At 43.5% G+C, this 22686-nt stretch overlaps 1 protein-coding gene across 2 annotated transcripts in view; it reads left to right on the top strand.

The window, feature by feature from the left end:
• The first annotated feature begins 708 nt into the window (after positions 1-708).
• Positions 709-22686, top strand: part of LOC126282237 (la-related protein 1B) — a 142292-nt gene continuing 120314 nt past the window's right edge. Inside the window, exons 1-2 of one of the 2 annotated variants that reach the window (XM_049981820.1) lie at positions 709-1067; positions 1390-2021. In XM_049981820.1, the coding sequence (XP_049837777.1) occupies positions 1442-2021 (580 nt within the window). In that variant the 5' untranslated portion in view covers positions 709-1067; positions 1390-1441. The remainder of the gene's footprint in view (positions 1068-1389; positions 2022-22686) is intronic. The other variant, XM_049981821.1, reaches the window with a different exon arrangement.

Genomic DNA, 22686 nt, shown 5'->3' with positions numbered 1-22686 from the left:
TAATGAGTTTCCTTTTTAAGATCCTGCAGTGTTTGAAATGTGAGTAGCTACCAGCTACCAATAAATCCCTGTGGCTTCACTTAACTGTCTTCTTTCTAGTCTAGTTTGTGCATTCTCTCAAAATACATTTTGTCCACCTTCAAACTATTGCAGGGATGATTTTAATTTAACATGCCATCAGCTCATCTGACACGGAGTGAACCTTTAACTAAAACTCGATGATAACGGAGGTTGGCCTAATCTTTTTCAAAGGAATCATTTGCGATTGATGACCGAATGGGCATTTGAACCACTCTCCTTCCGAATGCCAGTCCAATATCTGATCCACAACGCCTCCTCGCTCGTTTGACGTTATTGGAGGTCTCTAGAATGGGACTATTGCTTCTTTTGAATTTTTTAGCTGACTTGGTGATGTAAACAACGAAAAACGTTTCCTATATTATTATTATTATTATTATTATTATTACATTGGTACAATTGTTCCGTGTATTGATAAACAATTAGTCAGTGTGCAGTAAAATACATTTCTTATACTTCATTTGCAACGACGATCAAATATTTACTGAAAAAAATCGCCGTTCATTTATCACAAAATACTGTGAATGAAACATGAAACGAACTAAGTGGCTTTTAATTCCGTTGTGTCTTGTGATAATTCAGTGTCAGTGTTGACATTTTTGATATGGTGGCAGTACTGCGATAGCAAAAAAGTTATTTCACTGTGATATATTATTAACAATAAATGGCAACAATTAATGTAATCCTGTGGTTAAATCACAAGGAAAGTTCAATTCGAAATGAAATAAGATGATACATTATTTGTAATGAACTCCGATGCTGGGAGATATGTACCGCTACATTTGCGACATCTAGCGACACACACGTGAAGGAGAGCTGAGTGGCGTCAGTCAACATCCATGTGTTTTGGGTGAGGATGCAAGCCACGAGGAAGAAAGTGCTTGCATCATGCGAACACTAACAGTAAATTCAGTGTGTAGACGTGTAGCGCGGAGGCAGTAGATTTTTCTGGCAGTTTTTACTGAAATTAAAACTATTTAAGCTTGCACGTAAGTTATTTTATATGGGAGAAATAGCTTTGAAATTTTTTTGTTAGTTAGATCATTAGATAATAAGATATTCGTTGTAACCTGATCATTATTTCCCGTTAGTCAGATACTTAATCCGCACATTTGTTTTTCTGTTTACGTCTCGTGTTTGTTTATTTACAAAAGTTGTGCTTCATCAACATATTGTATGTTGTTATTTTATTGGTCGTGTCTGGTTTCTGTAAATGCTCTACCATTCGTTCAGTTTAGTAATCCATAAATTGCTTCCTTTATAATTAGAAATGCCTGTGGCTTCTATGATGATGTTTTCTTACGTTGGCAGGTAACTGCGTCTCGCCTCGTGGTCGTGCTAGTGTTGCGGCATAATAATCAATATGGCGGCACAAGTGGCTGCTAATTCCAATGACTGCTCACAGGCTCGTGAGAGTGCTGGCGCATCATATGCGCATGCGGTGCTTAATTTCAAATCTGCGGACAGTAATAAAGAAAATATAGGCGAGACTTCAGAAACAGTTACGAAAGAACACAACACGAAGGAAGTGCCGGCTGTGGGTAAATACTGTTACCAGAAATCGACTAAACAGCAGTCTCATATGACAGATCACCATGCTACCGGTGGTGATGGAGAGAGCTGTAGCGTTGTTACTGCAAGTAAAGAAGGGCTCGAAAATGTGAGTACTTCTGATGTGAGTGGCATCAGAATCACTGACGCCGGATGTAACGAAGAGACCACGGGCGATGTACGAAACTCAGAAAATGAAGGCGGTTGTAAAGAGGACGAAAAAGTTTCTGAGAAGATAAAGTACGTCGAAGCTCCTATTCCAAAGGTTAACCCCTGGACGGCAAACCGAAATGCTGCATCAGTGATTACGGGAAAGTTAGAAAGCAAGTCGCAAAGCATGCTCCAGTCAAATTCGCCAACGGGTCGGAGAGTGTTGCAGCCGCAGCAACAAGGTAAGTTGCATTGAATGTATGTACGGATTTTCTGGAGCCATAATGTGTATTCCGCTTAAATGATATCGTTCCGTAGGGCCTATGATTGCCAACAACTCTTCATAAAAAGTTAACACTTGAAAATACGATCTTGTCTGTTTTATAGGTATATTGTTTGAACAATCTCGGTTATTAAGACAACATTAATCCCAACCATTTTAAGAATTCTTTCTACTACGAAGTAGGAAGAGGACAGTGCTTGGGTATAAAAAAACTGCAACAGTACTGGCTTATGTGTTATCTACTCACCTAAGTTATCGTAAATTGCGACACTCGGTATACTTTTCTTGTGCTCTGGTAGTAGCACATAAAAGTTTTCTTTGCCAAATATGATTGAATGTATAATTATGATACTATTTGTATTGAAGTAAGATTTATTTATATATAACTTGTCACTTCCAAGACAAGACATACTATTTCAATTTGGATAAGAGTTACATAGTGCTCTCCCTTCCACCTACTGCCCTCACGTTTTTCATGTCAGATGTGAGGCATGTACCACCATGCAGATTTATGTTGTGTACTACAGTTTTTCCCTAATTTATCATAAAGTATGATAAAAACTATGCTGTATGGTGTAGAAAGGCTGTACATCTTCGTCTGTTGAAAAAAAAAAACTGTTACCACATTTGTACTTTGCATTCGTTGGCTTTCACAGCTTTCCATTTTGTCACGCATTACAGACTGGTTTGTCGCCACAACCAAGATTACTGGGAAGGGAAAGGGGGCGGAGGCTATCACATTTGAGCCAATGAGAAAGATCCTGTGAAAAGTAAAAAATAAGCACAGCAGAAAACGAGCACTTGACTCACTGTATTTGCAGCTTAGTTACGCAATATTAAAGTTATTACTTTTCTCCCTCTTTCAAAGATCATTTCAAGGGAAGGAATTGAAAAACAGAATACTTAGCTCCCTTATGGAATATAGGACTTATAGTCCTCTCTTTCCTAAAGGGAGGTGTATTACCTGTAGTCTTTGAGGATTATTTTTTATTCTGAAGCTTTAAGTAGATCGAAATTTACTTTATTATATCAATTAGGGCCTGCACGCCATCTGCAGATGCTATAATTCTTCCTCAGGAATATATCATTCTGTTTCAACCAACATGTTTAGAGGGGGCAAGGTTTTATATACCAAAGTTGCATTTACTGCCAATTTAGCATAAAAAACTGTTCTAAAAACGAAATGTGAAGGATAGATCTTCAATGTGGTGTATAAATGAAATGGCACATTTTTGTAATATGTGTAAGCATGAAAGCCCTTGTAAAGCAGACTTGCTGATGTTTTTATTCTTACCCCACTATCAAACACAGATGACCGAAATTAAAATCAAAAGTTCTTGTATTAGTGTACGAATAAGTATAAGCAGTAATGCTACTTTCTGAAATTGCTGTGTGTCATTGCAATCAAACCCACACACAATCTGCAGTTCTGGGTGGGGAACAAATGGTGTGGGCAGAAGAGATAAGGGAAAGGGTAAGGTGAGGCATTGGAAAACAAATTAGTGAAGTTTTAGGCCAGGGGTTGTGAGCGTGCAGGATATGCTGGAAAGAAATTGCCACTTGTGTACTTAAGTGAAACTTGCGCTGGAAGGGAGTAGCCATATGGTCCATATAGTGAAGCAGCTGTTGAAGTCATTTAGGTTGTGGTGCAAGCATGTTTGCCAGCAGGATGGTCAGGTCTGCGGTTTACTTCAGTTTGGTGTTGCCCATTCAGATGAATAGTTAATTGTCCTGTCCACATAGAATTCTATACAGTAGTCAATATATAACATAGCTACATTCGCACCCAACTCTGCCTTTTATTGGATAGAAGATATCTATGACTGGAACTTTGGTTGGTGGTGGTGGAGAGAGAGAGAGAGACAGACAGACAGACAGGTGTTCCATTGCCCACAAGGGAATGGCCCAAAGGCAAAAGGTTAAATGGATTTGTGAGTAGGTGTTGAAGCTATGGAGGAAAAAGCAAAGGGCGCCCCTTTTCATGAGTTAAGATCATTAAAATGTCCTCAATGGATCTAGACCAGACAAGAGGTTTAGGTTTTGACTGGATGGTAAGGATTCCTCCAGTTAGTCCACAAATAAGTTGGCCTAGGATGACACTATGTGAGTGCACATGGCAATACAACAGATTCGTTCATTGATTTGGACTTTGAAAGTGAAATAATTGTGGGTTAGGATGTGGTTGGCTAGGAGGATTAGGAAAGAGGTGGTGGGTTTATTACAGTGGCGTTGGAAAAGCCAGCCATAGATACGGCATACACAGTGACAGACAAGGAGTCTCATGGTAATGGAATAGGAACTGTGGAAAGGTTGCAAAGGAAATGAGCAGTGCCTTGAATGTAGGGCTCTAGGTTTCTGAAAATAGTTCAAAGGTGTTGGTCAACAAAAGCAGAGGCCTGTTCTGTGGGAGCATTGTACTCAGCCACAAAGTGACCCCTTGTAGAAACTTGTGGGGCTAGCTTGTAGAGTAAACAAATGGTAGGAGTGTAGTGTGAGGAGGGAGAAATAATTAGTAAATATTATTTGGATTTCAGGTTTTTGGGGAGCTGTATGTTCCATAGGAGTGATGCTGCTCTCACCGGGAATGGATTTGGCAAAGCAATGTGAGGCCAGGTTAGTGAGGAATTCCAGAACGATAACCATGGGACAACTGGATGGGAGGAGGATGATGATGATTGGAGGGAAGCTGGAGCTGCTTTAAATAATGTTCTGTGGGGTTTTCAATTGGCTGTTGTCAAAGGAGTTCCTGACGAAGAAATGTTTTGGCTGCAAGAAAACTTTCCGAACCGTGTCCACCACATCTGCAGTGGGAAGTAGGACTTGTCAAAATATACTAATAACTTTACCAGAGCCTGTATTGGTAGACAATACCCCCTCCAACGATGTACAGAATTTGATTTATCCACTCGGACGCCAATCCCATGGGTCATCCCTTGTGGTTGACGCAGGTGCAAGATCTGTCTGTACACCCACCCACCACCTCCATTCAGGGATATTTCCTACTCAATAATAGGCAGAGCCACATTTGAAAGCATCGATTTTATATATCGGGTGCAATTATTGTACAGCTTTGTGTGGGCAGAACAAGTAATCAACTCTTTACTCTCACGAAAAGCCACTGCCAAACTGTAGCAAACTGCAAATTTGACCAGTGTTGTGCTCCACAACACATGTTACTTCAACAACTGCTTCACTAGACAGGTTATTTGGTTACTCCCTTCCAGTCCAAGTTTCTCTGATCCAAGCATGCGTGAATTGGCTCTGTACTGTCTTTGCTCCCTCCAATGCACATGCTCTCCCTCCCTCCCCTTTTCTTGTCTCTGCCTTCCTCCTCTCCACCCTCCCTTCTCCTCCCTCTCTCTACATCTTTCTTAAACTGTACACTCAGAAATAATTTCACTTTGTTATTTAGCTGCTGAGTCACCTTTCAAAAGACTTGCCTTGCACAATCACACTATCCCCCATTGTATTGTGTGCTTTTTCTTACAAAGTCCCCACCTCCATCTGCCCTGGCACCTTCTCTCAAAAATCGATAATCAATAACCAGTCTCACTACATGAGTGTGATTTTGGCTCTGTGTGTGTTTGTGTGAGCAAATGTATGTACTTTTGGTAGAAAAAAGATAGCTATTGTTTATATATATATTAAAAACAAAGATTCTAAGACTTACCAAGCGGGAAAACGCTGGCAGACAGGCACAAGAACAAAACACACACACAGAATTACTAGCTTTCGCAACCGATGGTTGCTTCTTCAGGAAGGAGAGGGAAAGACGAAAGGATGGGCTAAAATTTACAGATGCACGAAATTTGGCACGTACTTCGATGCGAGATGCCTTTAATAGGTTCCACAACAAAACATTGTCTCGAAATTTGGTAGAAAATCCGAAGAAATTCTGGTCGTATGTAAAGTACACAAGCGGCAAGACGCAGTCAATACCTTCGCTGCACAGTGCCGATGGTACTGTTATCGACGACTGTGCCGCTAAAGCGGAGTTATTGAACGCAGTTTTCCGAAATTCCTTCACCAGGGAAGACGAATGGAATATTCCAGAATTTGAAACACGAACATCTGCTAGCATCAGTTTCTTAGAAGTAGATACCTTAGGGGTTGCGAAGCAACTCAAATCGCTTGATACGGGCAAGTCTTCAGGTCCAGATTGTATACCGATTAGGTTCCTTTCAGATTACGCTGATACTATAGCTCCCTACTTAGCGCTCATATACAACCGCTCGCTCACCGATAGATCTGTACCTACAGATTGGAAAATTGCGCAGGTCGCGCCAGTGTTCAAGAAGGGTAGTAGGAGTAATCCATTTAACTACAGACCTATATCATTGACGTCGGTTTGCAGTAGGGTTTTGGAGCATATACTGTATTCAAACATTATGAATCACCTCGAAGGGAACGATCTATTGACACGTAATCAGCATGGCTTCAGAAAACATCGCTCTTGTGCAACGCAGCTAGCTCTTTATTCGCACGAAGTAATGGCCGCTATCGACAGGGGATCTCAAGTTGATTCCGTATTTCTAGATTTCCAGGAAGCTTTTGACACCGTTCCTCACAAGCGACTTCTAATCAAGCTGCGGAGCTATGGGGTATCGTCTCAGTTGTGCGACTGGATTCGTGATTTCCTGTCAGGAAGTTCGTAGTAATAGACGGCAAATCATCGAGTACAACTGAAGTGATATCAGGTGTTCCCCAGGGAAGCGTCCTAGGACCTCTACCTGATCTATATAAATGACCTGGGTGACAATCTGAGCAGTTCTCTTAGATTGTTCGCAGATGATGCTGTAATTTACCGTCTAGTAAGGTCATCCGAAGACCAGTATCAGCTGCAAAGCGATTTAGAAAAGATTGCTGTATGGTGTGTCAGGTGGCAGTTTACGCTAAATAACGAAAAGTGTGAGATGATCCACATGAGTTCCAAAAGAAATCCGTTGGAATTCGATTACTCGATAAATAGTACAATTCTCAAGGCTGTCAATTCAACTAAGTACCTGGGTGTTAAAATTACGAACAACTTCAGTTGGAAGGACCACATAGATAATATTGTCGGGAAGGCGAGCCAAAGGTTGCGTTTCATTGGCAGGACACTTAGAAGATGCAACAAGTCCACTAAAGAGACAGCTTACACTACACTCGTTCGTCCTCTGTTAGAATATTGCTGCGCGGTGTGGGATCCTTACCAGGTGGGATTGACGGAGGACATCGAAAGGGTGCAAAAAAGAGCAGCTCGTTTTGTATTATCGCGTTATAGGGGAGAGAGTGTGGCAGATATGATACACGAGTTGGGTTGGAAGTCATTACAGCATAGACGTTTTTCGTCGCGGCGAGACCTTTTTACGAAATTTCAGTCACCAACTTTCTCTTCCGAATGCGAAAATATTTTGTTGAGCCCAACCTACATAGGTAGGAATGATCATCAAAATAAAATAAGAAAAATCAGAGCTCGAACAGAAATGTTTAGGTGTTCGTTTTTCCCGCTCGCTGTTCGGGAGTGGAATAGTAGAGAGATAGTATGATTGTGGTTCGATGAACCCTCTGCCAAGCACTTAAATGTGAATTGCAGAGTAGTCATGTAGATGTAGATGTGGGTTTTAAGAGAGAGGGTAAGGAGTCATTCCAATCCCGGGAGCGGAAAGACTTCCCTTAGGGGGAAAAAAAGGACAGGTGTACACTCGCGCGCGCACACACACACACGCCTAAATATGTCTGCTTGTGTCTGTGTATGTGCGGTTGGATATGTGTGCGTGTGTGTGTGTGCGCGAGTGTACACCTGTCCTTTTTTTCCCCCTAAGGGAAGTCTTTCCGCTCCCGGGATTGGAATGACTCCTTACCCTCTCCCTTAAAACCCACATCCTTTTGTCTTTCCCTCTCCTTCCTGAAGAAGCAACCATCGGTTGCGAAAGCTAGTAATTCTGTGTGTGTTTTGTTCTTGTGCCTGTCTGCCGGCGTTTTCCCGCTTTGTAAGTCTTAGAATCTTTGTTTTTAATATATTTTTCCCATGTGGAAGTTTCTATATATATATATATATATATATATATCAGGCACATGAACAAAACACACACACACAGAATTACTAGCTTTCGCAACCGAAGGTTGCTTCTTCAGGAAGGAGAGGGAAAGACGAAAGGATGGGGGTTTTAAGGGAGAGGGTAAGGAGTCATTCCAATCCCGGGAGCGGAAAGACTTACCTTAGAGGGGAAAAAAGGACAGGTGTACACTCGCGCGCGCGCGCCCGCGCACACACACACACACACACACACACACACACACACACACACACACACACACACACACACACACACATATCCATCCTCACATACACAGACACAAGCAGACATATTTAAAGGCAAAGAGTAAGAGCAGAGATGTCAGTCGAGGTGGAAGTACAGAGGCAAAGAAGTTGTTGAAAGACAGGTGAGGTATGAGCGGCGGCAACTTGAAATTAGCGGAGGTTGAAGCCTGGCGGATATCGAGAAGAGAGGATATACTGAAGGGCGAGTTCCCATCTCCGGAGTTCGGATAGGTTGGTGTTGGTGGGAAGTATCCAGATAACTCGGATGGTGTAACACTGTGCCAAGATGTGCTGGCCGTGCATCAAGGCATGTTTAGCCACAGGGTGATCCTCATTACTAACAAACACTGTCTGCCTGTGTCCATTCATGCGAATGGACAGTTTGTTGCTGGTCATTCCCACATAGAAAGCGTCACAGTGCAGGCAGGTCAGTTGGTAAATCACGTGGGTGCTTTCACACGTGGCTCTCCCTTTGATCGTGTACACCTTCCGGGTTACAGGACTGGAGTAGGTGGTGGTGGGAGGGTGCATAGGACAGGTTTTACACCGGGGGCGGTTGCAAGGGTAGGAGCCAGAGGGTAGGGAAGGTAGTTTGGGGATTTCATAGGGATGAACCAAGAGGTTACGAAGGTTAGGTGGACGGCGGAAAGACACTCTTGGTGGAGTGGGGAGGATTTCATGAAGGATGGATCTCATTTCGGGGCAGGATTTTAGAAAGTCGTATCCCTGCTGGAGAGCCACATTCAAGGTCTGATCCAGTCCCGGGAAGTATTCTGTCACAAGTGGGGCACTTTTGGGGTTCTTCTGTGAGAGGTTCTGGGTTTGAGGGGATGAGGAAGTGGCTCTGGTTATCTGCTTCTGTACCATGTTGGGAGGGTTGTTGCGGGATGCGAAAGCTGTTTTCAGGTTGTTGGTGTAATGGTCGAGGGATTCAGGACTGGGGCAGATTCGTTTGCCACGAAGTCCTAGGCTGTAGGGAAGGGACTGTTTGATATGGAATGGGTGGCAGCTGTCATAATGGAGGTACTGTTGCTTGTTGGTGGGTTTGATGTGGACGGATGTATGGAGCTCGCCATTGGACAGATGGAGGTCAACATCTAGGAAAGTGGCATGGGATTTGGAGTAGGACCAGGTGAATCTGATGGAACCAAAGGAGTTGAGGTTGGAGAGGAAGTTCTGGAGTTGTTCTTCACTGTGAGTCCAGATCATGAAGATATCATCAATAAATCTGTACCAAACTTTGGGTTGGCAGGCTTAGGTAACCAAGAAGGCTTCCTCTAAGCGACCCATAAATAGGTTGGCATATGAGGGGGCCATCCTGGTACCCATGGCTGTTCCCTTTAATTGTTGGTATGTCTGGCCTTCAAAAGTGAAGAAGTTGTGGGTCAGGATGAAGCTGGCTAAGGTGACGAGGAAAGAGGTTTTAGGTAGGGTGGCAGGTGATCGGCGTGAAAGGAAGTGCTCCATTGCAGCGAGGCCCTGGACGTGCGGGATATTCGTGTATAGGGAAGTGGCATCAATGGTTACAAGGAAGGTTTCCGGGGGTAACAGACTGGGTACGGATTCCAGGCGTTCGAGAAAGTGGTTGGTGTCTTTGATGAAGGATGGGAGACTGCATGTAATGGGTTGAAGGTGTTGATCTACATAGGCAGAGATACGTTCTGTGGGGGCTTGGTAACCAGCTACAATGGGGCGGCCAGGATGTTTGGGTTTGTGAATTTTAGGAAGTAGGTAGAAGGTAGGAGTGCGAGGTGTCGGTGGGGTCAGGAGTGTGTGTGTGTGTGTGTGTGTGTGTATATATATATATATATATATATATATATATATATTAAAAATAAAGATTCCAAGACTTACCAAGCGGGAAAGCGCCGGCAGACAGGCACATGAACAAAACACACAAACACACACACACAGAATTACAAGCTTTCGCAACTGGCAGTTGCTTCGTCAGGAAGGAAGGAAGGAGAGGGAAAAATGAAAGGGTGTGGGTTTTAAGGGAGAGGGTAAGGAGTCATTCCAATCCCGGGAGCGGAAAGACTTCCCTTAGGGGAAAAAAAGGACAGGTGTACACTCGCACACACACACACACACACATATATATATATATATATTCAGTTACTTGTGTTTTTGCGACACACATCAGTCTGATATAAGTGAGTGGTTGTATTTCCCTTATGTTAAGCATTGTTCACGTCAGGAATTTCCTTTGTTTCTACAGTGTTGAACAGTTTAGTAAATATTGTAAAACCCAAGATGGAATGTAACAATATTACCAAAATGTTAGTTGCTGTTCACCATATAGTGGAGATGCTGACTCACAGATAGGCACACCAAAAAGACTGTTGAAAAGTGAGCGTTTGGCTAACAAGGCCTTTGAAATTAGTACACACACACACACACACACACACACACACACACACACACACACACACACACACACACACCCGACCACAGTCTCTGGCAACTCTGTGTGTGTGTGTGTGTGTGTGTGTGTGTGTGTGTGTGTGTGTGTGTGTGTGTTGTCTAATTTCGAAGATTGCGTTGTTAGCCAAACGCTCACTTTTCAACAGTCTTTTTGGTGTGCCTATCTGCAACTCAGCTTCTCCGCTATGTAGTTAACAGCAACTACCCTTTTCATAAAATTGATAGAAAATATTGTGGTTTCCTGTAGCTGAAATGTATAGGTTCTCGTAGAGAAGTGATGAACTAAGGAACAGGATTTTTTGATGACATATTTCTTGAATAAATTTGTTCGCTTCCTTGCCTTGTTGGGTTCAGAAATTCAAAGCTACTATGATTGTGAGGAACTGACTGTTATTGTTGATGTTATGGCATTTGCCATTTTAAAATGTACATGGTGTAATGTAGTGGGCTCCAATGACTTGAGGAAAGGGGGGGGGGGGAATACATAAAGCAACAGTTACTGTTTGTACTTCATGGTGCAAAAAGTGGATTTTACCCATTGAACATATCTACATGAAAAATTGGGAAGATAGTGATACGTCCTACCGTCTCTATTTTAGAACCTTTACCTTTTCACAACATCCTGAACTCCTGTTGTTTATGTCTTCACTTTATTTCTAATCTTTCTTGGTCGGAGACCTAGGAATGACATTTCCGTAGAGCTCTAAACTGTTCGAAATTTCCTTTTGAAGCTTCATTACAGCCTTTAAGTGAACACACAATCTTAAGAGTAGGCCATTAATGTGTTTCAAATGGAATTCTATCAGACATGATAAGCTGACTTCAGTTTGGTGTTTGATGACAATTTTATGGATGCAAGAGCTTGAAGAATCCATGTGATTTTTTTTTAATAATATTGCTATTTTTGTAATTAAGTTTTTGAATCGAGTCTACTCAAGCAGAAGTAACACAAAAGTATAAAATGATGCATCTGATGCTGCTTCACTACACAACAACAATCATCTTTCGATCTAACCTTTGTCTCAGATTGCACTGAGGATCAATATTTCATAACTAAGGCTTCATATTCACATTCAATGGCTTTGCCAAGTCATACTGAATTGTCATTTTTCAACATAATCTACCCTTGTGCTACACCACAAATCTGTCGTCCACCACAACCTGTAGTCCAGAAAATAATATATATCTAAAATATAACATTGCCAGTATTCTGTTTTCTTCCTGTTTGCATATGTTGTCACGCACCACAACTTAATGGTGTTGAGACAAAACCAGTATCTTATATCAGAAGATCACTTGATCCAATGTGATACTAATATACTTATGCATTAATTGTGATAGCAATTTTTTTAAAAAAACATATTGTTGAGAGAGTGAAGAGTGGTATTTAAAATTACTAGTAGATTTTTTTCTTTTTTAATGTTATTTTTAGTTTGTGCTTTTATCAGCACTGTTGGGCTTAAATTGTATTAAAAAGGTAATGGATATGCCTATGCACATTTATCAATGATTTCATATCAACAAAGTATCCTTTATGGAGTTAATTAATTCCAAAAGCTGTACTTTTAATACCCTCACTTATCTTGACAATGCAGCACTGATGAGAATCACATTCTGCATTACCAAAGTTGTCGCCATTTTGGCTAAAGAATTTTTTGAGGAATGTGATGAGTGCCTGTAGTTCCTGGTTTTCCCATCCGTGTTATCAATGATTCTATTAGAATTTTTTTGTGAATGCATTATAATCCCCTTTCTCCATTGTTACCTCTGGTCATATTTGATTTAAAAAGCAGGAGAAAATCTTCTAAGGCACCTACCAGTGTTTAGACCTAGTTCTGGCAGTAGCAGTAGTCTGTTACCCATTGTTTTTTTGTCAAGCTATGCCACCTGGTTGATTTCCACCACAGTATCCTACTTTGAAACCTGTGTCTTTTCTCCGAACTTCTAGCCTCAAAAATTTCGTTAGCAGAATCGTAGATTGTGAAGAACCACTATTAGTGATGATAAACTATCTTTGACGAGAGTTTTCTTTAGGGTGTCAAGACTTGTTTAGTAACAAATGCTCCTTTCTGCAGTAACTCATAAACACAAGATATTGCATCCTCAGGAAAGGAATTGTATTGGACTTCTCCATTTACCAATATATGTGAAGCCTATTATACTACCACATCTGCTTTTCAAAATGACAGTTTTTGCGTAACATCCTTTAAGTGCCGTGGCTGATATTAGAGTTGGACTGGCTTATCCGACTGGTGTATCTGAGAATTGTTGACTCGGATTATACAGACTGTATGATGTCACATTGTAGGTTTTGTTTGGATTTCTCTCTGTTACATAGAGAATCTTGATTTGTGCATGCCACTGCTGTTAAGCTGTGAGGTTGTGGTGCATTACTTGCACAAAATTGCAGTGTTTCACCATTGTCCCAGTCATGTGTTCTAAATGTGTGTAGAAACATGAGCTCAATGTCAGTGCATTCATAACGTAAAATTTAATGTTGAGGCAAAAATAATTCTGTTTCGAGTGTTGATTACCATCCTCCGTGTGTGTGTGTGTGTGTGTGTGTGTGTGTGTGTGTGTGTGTGTGTGTGTGTGTGTGTGTGTGTGTGTGAGAGAGAGAGAGAGAGAGAGAGAGAGAGAGAGAGAAAATGCTAAGCAGATACCTCTCCATAAAGGCAAAGCTTTATCGACCCAAATGTTGTTTTGAATGCCATGTTACTTTATTGGTGGTGGTGTGCCATTGCATTTGTCTGGCCTTTGCTCTGTCGTATAGGTGGAACTACAGTTACATTAAACTTATCACATATACCTTGCCACAGCTTCATATCTTCCATGTTAACAAGTAATTTCGTGAGGTGAAAGCTAAAATATGTGACAGAAAAACTTCTTGGTGCGATTGGAGATTGAACCCCGCACCTAGATTTACTGGTATTGAAACCAGGATCTCTGATTTGTAGTATGCGACTTAGTCATTTAAAGTCTAGGTTAGGGTCAGTGGCAATCGTGGTGGTGCTTATCTACTGCTCATGGCTTGGGAACATGTCAGTTTTGCATAGCCAGAGCGATGATTCTTTGACATAATGAATGAGAGGCAAGAACAGAGGCATTGTCTTTTTCTTTCTAGTGCCAGAATTTAAATCATCATTTTGTTTGCTGTTTCTCAGTGTATTAGTAACTTTCATAATAAGTCTTTTTTTTACTATGGATTTAAGTGATTTAATTCTGCATGGTGACATTGTTCATTGGTGCGTTTCTCACAGATTAATTGCAGAAAGATGAAAACGAATCAAACATAGTGGTGAAATTACTCTGTGAGATTCAAAGGTTTGCGTGGATGGAATCTTTTGGAAGTACGGAGAAAGCTGTCACTTTGAGTAAGCGCATCAGTGCTTTTTTAATTTAATCATGTGAGAAGATAGATGCGTCAGTTTTCATTAATAATAGACACACACTTTGATATATTAATAATCATTGATCCACCTACTTTCTCCCATGATTTAATTAAAAATACTGAGCCACTTCCTTAGTGAATCGTGCAGATTGATGGCATAGCAATGCGGAGCAGAGAAATATTTCACTGCTTTTATTGAATATGTCAGAGGCTGCAAAGCTGTCCTTGGCTTGAAGATAGTATTCAGTATAAAGAGCTGTAACCCAAACAAGGAGCAATTAAATTTATAATCCTCGTTTACAGCAATATTTCATCTTTTTTTCCAAATGTATTACTGTTGGAACATGTTGTCTGCCTCCTGCACTCTCATCAGCTGCGTAACACAAACAGCTGGCACACTTTCATTTGTTCCCATTGTGCCTCAACGGAAAGTGCTGACAACAGTCCTGCACGAAAACTTACAGTACACTGCTGATCCTTTTCTCCTCTTCTACCCAGGTATGCCTTGTTCCACTGAGTCACACTCCATACCTCTTCAAATGATGCCACTGGTACAGGGTGGAGTGGTGAATGGTCAGTAATATGTGATCCCAGGACCTGATTAGGCAATTAATTTTTTACCAAGTAGCGTAAGAGGTCACCCATTGTAGCTATAGTTCACCTGTAGTGTTGATGGATCTGACCACCTGTGAGGTGATGTTGACGAACAGATGCACATGATTGCAGTGTAAGATGTGTACTGTTAGCTGTGAGACACAATAACAAATAAATCAGGATCTCAGTTTTATTCCATTTAAATAATATCCACTACATGTGAATTCCTATACAACATGCCTGATGATACACTATTTAACATGATAAATCATCTCCGAGAGGATTTTTAGTGATTTCCTACCTTCCAATGGGCACACATCAACAGAAACTGTGATTCATTAGTGCAGAGAACCTATTTTATGCTTTTTGCTTTTCACGTCAAATGACAGTGTTCTTGAGTCCACCTTAATGTATCTTTCCTGTAATGTGTTGCATTTATGTGCCAGTGAGCTGGTGGTTTCTATACTCCATCATTAGAAAGTAGTTCTGGATTTCATGTCTACTTACAGGTTGTGGTTGCCCAGCATGAATTAATAATTGATCTGCTGAGACCAGCATTTTTTTTCACACAACCAAGTTTTTGGTGCAACATAATCAATTAAGGTCTTGGTAGCTGGAAAACGTGGAGAGAATGTGTGTTTCATAGAATAACAATGCAAACTTTGAAAAACATATGAGCATAAGAGGGCATAGTTGGTGCAGGGAGTAGAACTCAGCTATGAATAGTAGCTTTGTACGAAAGATTGTTGAGGCAGTGAGTAAGCATAACTGCACAGCTGCCAGCAGCTGGAGGAGATAGTTCGGTTTATCACCAGAACATTGTGCATGAAGTGCAGTCAACAACTCTGTTGTATTCATGAAGGCACACCATTAATCAGTCATGTGGAGAGAAACTAAGGGATCATAACTGTGATATGACCACAATCAAATTCACTGATATTTCAGGTCTTGGGTGTATTGTGTGCAATTGGTATGCCTACATTCGGTATAGTTTCTGGTAGCCTCCTAGGTACCAACCCACAAAACTCTACTTTTAACTGTTCTAAAGGAGAGTGCTGTTCAAAACATTTCTGTGAAATTAAATCGCTCTTATAATAGACAGGGATGTGTGATTCATCAACTTCTCCCTGCATAATTCATGATGAGGTAGTTCGTTGGTGAATGGCTGGATATCAGTGTCCAGTAGGCACAATATTTCGGTAGTTAAATCACATTTCCATAATCTCCTTTGGACAGTGACATCTGGTCATTAATATGTGAAATACTTCATCAAAAAATGGTTTTAAACTGTCCAGTTTTCTGACTTTTCACCAACTAGTTCAAATTTTAGTTTTTAGTTGTTCTCAATTTTAAGCCTGAGATAAAATAGAGAATAGTTGACATATGGAAAGGGGGGGGGGGTACATGACTTCTGCACACAGTCTGTATGATTTTATCTTATGTGTAAGTTGTGATTTGGCTTAAATGCAAAGTACACACAAACAAAGTAATTCCAAATACAGGCTAACAAAAAGCCTAATATCTGTATCAGGAGCAGAAATTTGCTTGGAGAAAACAGGGGAGAACATGCGGTTGCAGGTAGTGTGTTCATCTACTTTATGAAACCATAACCTTGAATTTGCACATATACATATTATATTTTACTGCTAGTAATGATGATGATCACAGTTGTCAATATTTTGGTATATCTGAAAAGATTGAACTATAGATGTAGTATAACCAGTTTAATAATTTCTCTGCTTCACAAGAATGCAATACCACACAGTGAAAACTAAACCCCATACATCACTGCAGTATCCATCCTGATTTATGGGGACTTCTTGGCCCCCCTAATTCCTGCCCTTCCCCCCCACCCACCCCCTTGCTCCCTCTGCGACACCAAGCTCCCTCCTTGCATCCCCCCCCCAAACGCTCCCTCCTTGCATCCCCCCCAAACGCTCCCTCCTTGCATCCCCCCCAAACGCTCCCTCCTTGCATCCCCCCCAAACGCTCCCTCCTTGCATCCCCCCCAAACGCTCCCTCCTTGCATCCCCCCCAAACGCTCCCTCCTTGCATCCCCCCCCCAAACGCTCCCTCCTTGCATCCCTCCCCCAAACGCTCCCTCCTTGCATCCCTCCCCCAAACGCTCCCTCCTTGCATCCCTCCCCCAAACGCTCCCTCCTTGCATCCCTCCCCCAAACGCTCCCTCCTTGCACCCCCCCAAACGCTCCCTCCTTGCACCCCCCCAAACGCTCCCTCCTTGCACCCCCCCAAATGCTCCCTCCTTGCACCCCCCCAAACGCTCCCTCCTTGCACCCCCCCCAAACGCTCCCTCCTTGCACCCCCCCCCAAACGCTCCCTCCTTGCACCCCCCAATCGCTCCCTCCTTGCACCCCCCCCAATCGCTCCCTCCTTGCACCCCCCCCCAAACGCTCCCTCCTTGCACCCCCCCCCCAAATGCTCCCTCCTTGCACCCCCCCAAACGCTCCCTCCTTGCACCCCCCCAAACGCTCCCTCCTTGCATCCCCCCCCAAACGCTCCCACCTTGCCACCCCCCCAAACTCTCCCTCCTTGCCGCCTCCCCCCCAAACTCTCCCTCCTTGCCGCCTCCCCCCCAAACTCTCCCTCCTTGCCGCCTCCCCCCCAAACTCTCCCTCCTTGCCGCCTCCCCCCAATCGATCCCTCCTTGCCGCCTCCCCCCAAATCGATCCCTCCTTGCCGCCTCCCCCCCCCCCAATCGATCCCTCCTTGCCGCCTCCCCCCCCAATCGATCCCTCCTTGCCGCCTCCCCCCCCAATCGATCCCTCCTTGACGCCTCCCCCCCAATCGATCCCTCCTTGCCGCCTCCCCCCCCAATCGATCCCTCCTTGCCGCCTCCCCCCCCCCAATCGATCCCTCCTTGCCGCCTCCCCCCCCCAATCGATCCCTCCTTGCCGCCTCCCCCCCCAATCGATCCCTCCTTGCCGCCTCCCCCCCCCAATCGATCCCTCCTTGCCGCCTCCCCCCCCAATCGATCCCTCCTTGCCGCCTCCCCCCCCCCAATCGATCCCTCCTTGCCGCCTCCCCCCCCCCAATCGATCCCTCCTTGCCGCCTCCCCCCCCAATCGATCCCTCCTTGCCGCCTCCCCCCCCCAATCGATCCCTCCTTGCCGCCTCCCCCCCCAATCGATCCCTCCTTGCCGCCTCCCCCCCCCAATCGATCCCTCCTTGCCGCCTCCCCCCCCAATCGATCCCTCCTTGCCGCCTCCCCCCCCCCCAATCGATCCCTCCTTGCCGCCTCCCCCCCCCCAATCGATCCCTCCTTGCCGCCTCCCCCCCCCAATCGATCCCTCCTTGCCGCCTCCCCCCCAATCGATCCGCTTCCACCCCCTGCTCGCTCGCTCCCTCCTTGCCGCCACCACCCACTGCTCGCTCCCTCCCTCATTGCCGCCTCCACCCCCTGCTCGCTCGCTCCCTCCCTCCTTGCCGCCTCCACCCCCTGCTCGCTCGCTCCCTCCCTCCTTGCCGCCTCCACCCCCTGCTCGCTCGCTCCCTCCCTCCTTGCCGTCTCCACCCCCTGCTCGCTCGCTCCCTCCCTCCTTGCCGCCTCCACCCCCTGCTCGCTCGCTCCCTCCCTCCTTGCCGCCTCCACCCCCTGCTCGCTCGCTCCCTCCCTCCTTGCCGCCTCCACCCCCTGCTCGCTCGCTGGCTCCCTCCCTCCTTGCCGCCTCCACCCCCTGCTCGCTCTCTCCCTCACTCACTCACTCACTCACTCGCTCCCTCCCTCGCTCCCTCCCTCCCTCCCTCCCTCCCTGCTTGCTCCCTCCCACCTCACTGCCCCCCCCTGCCCGCTCATCATCCCTGCCCGCCCAGTCCCCCTTATCGCAATCCCCTCTCCCGTCTATTCCCCCACTCTCCTCCTCCTCCCTCTTCACTTTTCTTCCTTCACTGCGTTTTACCTGACGCCCCTTCTCGATAGCGCCCCACTTATATCCTCCACCACTACCACCACCCCGATTTCTGCTTACCGTTCCATCTCTCTCTCTCTCTCTCTCTCTCTCTCTCTCTCTCTCTCTCCAGTTCAGATGCACCAGAACAGTTAACTTCTTTAAATTAGTAGAATCCTTATACACATTAATGTAGACATATAAAGATGAAATCTGTGTTTGCTCTGTAAGATTTATAAATAAATTTCACATAGTTGAATTTAAAAATACAAGAATCGTGAATATAAAATTATTAAAAAAAATAATCCTGTAATGGCTTTCAGCTATTTCTTAAGATCTTCGGTTCCACTGTTTGATTTTGCATTTCCATTCAATTGGACATAACGGGGGATGTACTTGACAGTTTAGACTCTGGCAGCAAACACAGAAGTATAACGAAGAATCTGTTTTACCGCGGAAACATGACAGTGGGAACGGGGCCCCCGTGTGAGACAGGCATCTGTGCTCGCGCCTAGGGAGGTGCCGGGCACACGCCCATGCCTGGAGCGGCCGTAGCAAGCCGGAGAAATTCACCTTGAGCACGCACGGGAGTGACCGGACCAGCCCGTCCCGTGTGCGTGCCGTGCCGTCGTCTATTCTTGTTGCTAGGCAGAGCGCCACGACCTTACGGGAGAGCCCGCTTTCAGCCGCCAGCTATCACAAACATGTCGCGGGAAGCCAGCCTCTCCACTTGCCCTCAAGGACGCAGTGCGCGCTCGTTCAGATAGCAGTTTGCCCGTTATCAAGCCAGTCGTAACTACCCAGGTATTTTGAAAATTCCCGCTTTTGATACGTCGCCAAACCGATACTTTCTTCAGAACCATACCAACTCGTGTTAAATTTACAGGTCTTGCGAAACTTTAATGCTGCTATCCGCGTTCCGCAATATTTTAATGACGCTTCTAGGTATCGAGGCACATATTTTGCAAATAACAGGCCGCAAAGGGGCGAGTATAACGTTGTCAATCATAGCTTTGATGGGGTATTGCAGAGTATTTTTTTAAAATAGAAACAAATACTTTTTAGCGGCATTTTTAATGTTGCGGAAGGAGATTAATCATAAGTGAACCCTTTCACAAAAAGGCTTAAAACTCGGCAATTTCACTTTCGTTGCCTTGTAAAAACTCTGATGGCCCAAAGTACCCAGTGGCAGCAGTTATTGGTGTGATGATGTTAAGCAAACTTTCAAACACCTTTTCCCCAAAAGAGGTCGTTAATATATGCATCACTGTTACTTTTAACAGCTGTTAGAAGTATTTTGTTCCCTATTGAAGCAGAAATGCTTGTTTTAAGTTGTTATGCTTCATGGAAGAACTACATAGGAAGTTGTCAGTTGCTAGTGGGTTTACTCCATAAACTGGTTTCCTTACAGCTGAGGCAACATCTTGGCCTGGTGCTGGTTTGAATTAGTTTACGTTTCTGTGATTTTAATGTACTTCCTGTTACAGTATAGTGGGGTGAAAGCAGCTAAATTTGATCGTAAGATTACACTCTGTTTCTGTACGAGGTGCCCTAATATGGAATCATAACCCTGAAATTGATAGCACTGTGAAATGAACAAACATTGCAGTTGTAATGAAAAAAAAGATTTACTGTGAAATTTTGTTTCAATATCTTGATCAGTTTATAAAATGTGTGCTCACATTAAACTTGCACCCTGTAGAATGACAAAATGGCAGGAAATAATGATTTGGTTAAAAGATGGCTCTGAGCACTATGGGACTTAACATCTACGGTCATCAGTCCCCTAGAACTTAGAACTACTTAAACCTAACTAACCTAAGGACATCACACAACACGAGGCAGAGAAAATCCCTGCCCCCGCCGTTAATCGAACCCGGGCGCGGGAAGCGAGAACGCTACCGCACGACCACGAGCTGTGGACAATGATTTGGTATACATAAATGTTTTAGGGGAAATGTTGTCATGGCTAGTTTGGATTTATAATCGTATAAACAAGTGCATAAATTTTGAAATGCTTCCTGAGCAAAGATTCAATTATGAATACAGCTCTTGTTGGTTCTTTACTTAATGATTTTCAGCGATGGATTCGCTACAGATTTCTCATATACTTGAAAAGTAAATAGATAAGCATATTTCTTTCCTATATAGTAATTCTGGCGCCTGAAAATGTAGTTCTTATAGCGTGACATATCTCGAAACTGAGCAACTTGTTTACATAATAAGCAGCCATTTCAAAGGCTGACACTCGTCCTCTCCGAATACATTTTGCGGCGCATATCCCCTCTTCAGACGGTACTACCTCTAACTCTCATCGGTAGCGTCATCTCCTCTTCAGACAGTACTACCTTTAAATCTCATCGTTAGCGTCATCTCAAATTGTATCGTGCTACTGTGGTCAGCCTTTGAACACTCCTTGAATGTGTAGTGCAAGGTTATCGGAAGGCTGTTGGCTTACCTGACGGACAGCCCTATACACACTTGAATAGGCTTCCAGCGAAAATGACGGAATGAAATATTCGGAGTAATTTTTGATTGTCATTCCGAGTTTCTGCTTCTGAAACTGTAGTGTAGTGGAGTCGTGAAAAGGTGTAGTACAGGGGTGCCCAACATTTGGCTTATCTGGGGCACACTGAAAGAAGAATATTTTTGGGCCGCACATGTTGCAGGTAATACTACTAACAATAAACAGCAGATCTGTAAAAGAGAGAGAGAGAGAGGTGGGGGATGGACCAATGGGATTATAGCATCTTGCGGAGTTTCGGATGGAAAATATTCAGTTTATCGTAAATTAACATAAACGGAATATAATGGAAGTTTTTCCCGGTCAAGTTATATATGCTCACTTCTTGGCCCTAATTGACAATTGGGGAGTAAGGGGTGCGTGAGAGTTTGTAGCGTAACTGTGAAATTGCGTTTTGTAAAGGAAATTCCAGTCTAATAGTTTCTCATTTATGTTTGGGGCTGTACATATGGTGTACATTAAGTGCTTATTTTGAAAATTTCTGTAGTAGTTGCAAAGGGCCAGCGTACCATTCTCATACCAATGATAGCTACATTTGTGAACTTTCTTTGGACTGAATAAATATTTATAGGATAATTATGCACAAGATCGTGTCAGTCACTTCTAATATATTGTCAGAACAGATTAATTTATGAATTTGTGAAGGAAAGAGCCTGCAAACCAAATGGTTGAAAATGCATTCAAAATTGAGTGCTCCAGAGTATGTGTCGATCCCCAGAAAGCAAAGCAGTTTGATATGTTTCCCAATATAAGCCATTCAGACATCCTAACGTGGGTATTCCGATATGTTATCCACTTCGGGTGACAGTTTTGTTTCGATGATGCGATATATGTCGTATGCGCTATAACAGTCTACCTAAGGTCAAATTCCTTGTCTCGGAAATGCTGGCGTGTTGTAAGTATGTAATACTTTCAGTCTTTCATACGACAGCGTAGAAACGGAGGTGTTGTAAAAAACTTCAAATAGTGTGGGTGGATGTAGTTGTATAACACTGAACTTCCGTTTCGAAAGCAGTCATTATCGCCAGTCTGTAGCTGCTATTTACTTTTACCGTCATTAGCTCTTGGCATTATGTCGATGTTGACTTAACTGTTTGACTTTCCAGAAGGAAGAACTCCTTTGTTTAGAAGTACTGTATTTTCCTGTGGCTGAAAACTGCAACTTAAGTGATCTACGAAAATGGCAGTTATGTAGTCTCGTCGGGATTGTTTGCGTCCGTTAGATGTATAGTATGTTCGCGTGACATTTAATCGTAGTACTACTACGATTTTGTTCTCCCACTGAGTACCTTTGGGGTCATATAAACCCCAGTGATTTACACTATGTTGGCATTATTTTGATGAACTAACGTAAAAACGTTACAGCTGTTCAGTGTAACTTTAATGATTTTATTTTCATAAACATTACATTCAAGAAACACAACAAATTTAGATTGCGCTCATGTTAATCTCAGTGGTAGGTGCGTAAAAAAGGAATAAATT

This window comes from Schistocerca gregaria, chromosome 7, assembly GCF_023897955.1.
Source record: "Schistocerca gregaria isolate iqSchGreg1 chromosome 7, iqSchGreg1.2, whole genome shotgun sequence".
NCBI classification, from domain to species: domain Eukaryota; kingdom Metazoa; phylum Arthropoda; class Insecta; order Orthoptera; family Acrididae; genus Schistocerca; species Schistocerca gregaria.
The sequence above is the reverse complement of the archived record's forward strand: the minus strand, read 5'-3'. Positions and strand labels throughout refer to the sequence as shown.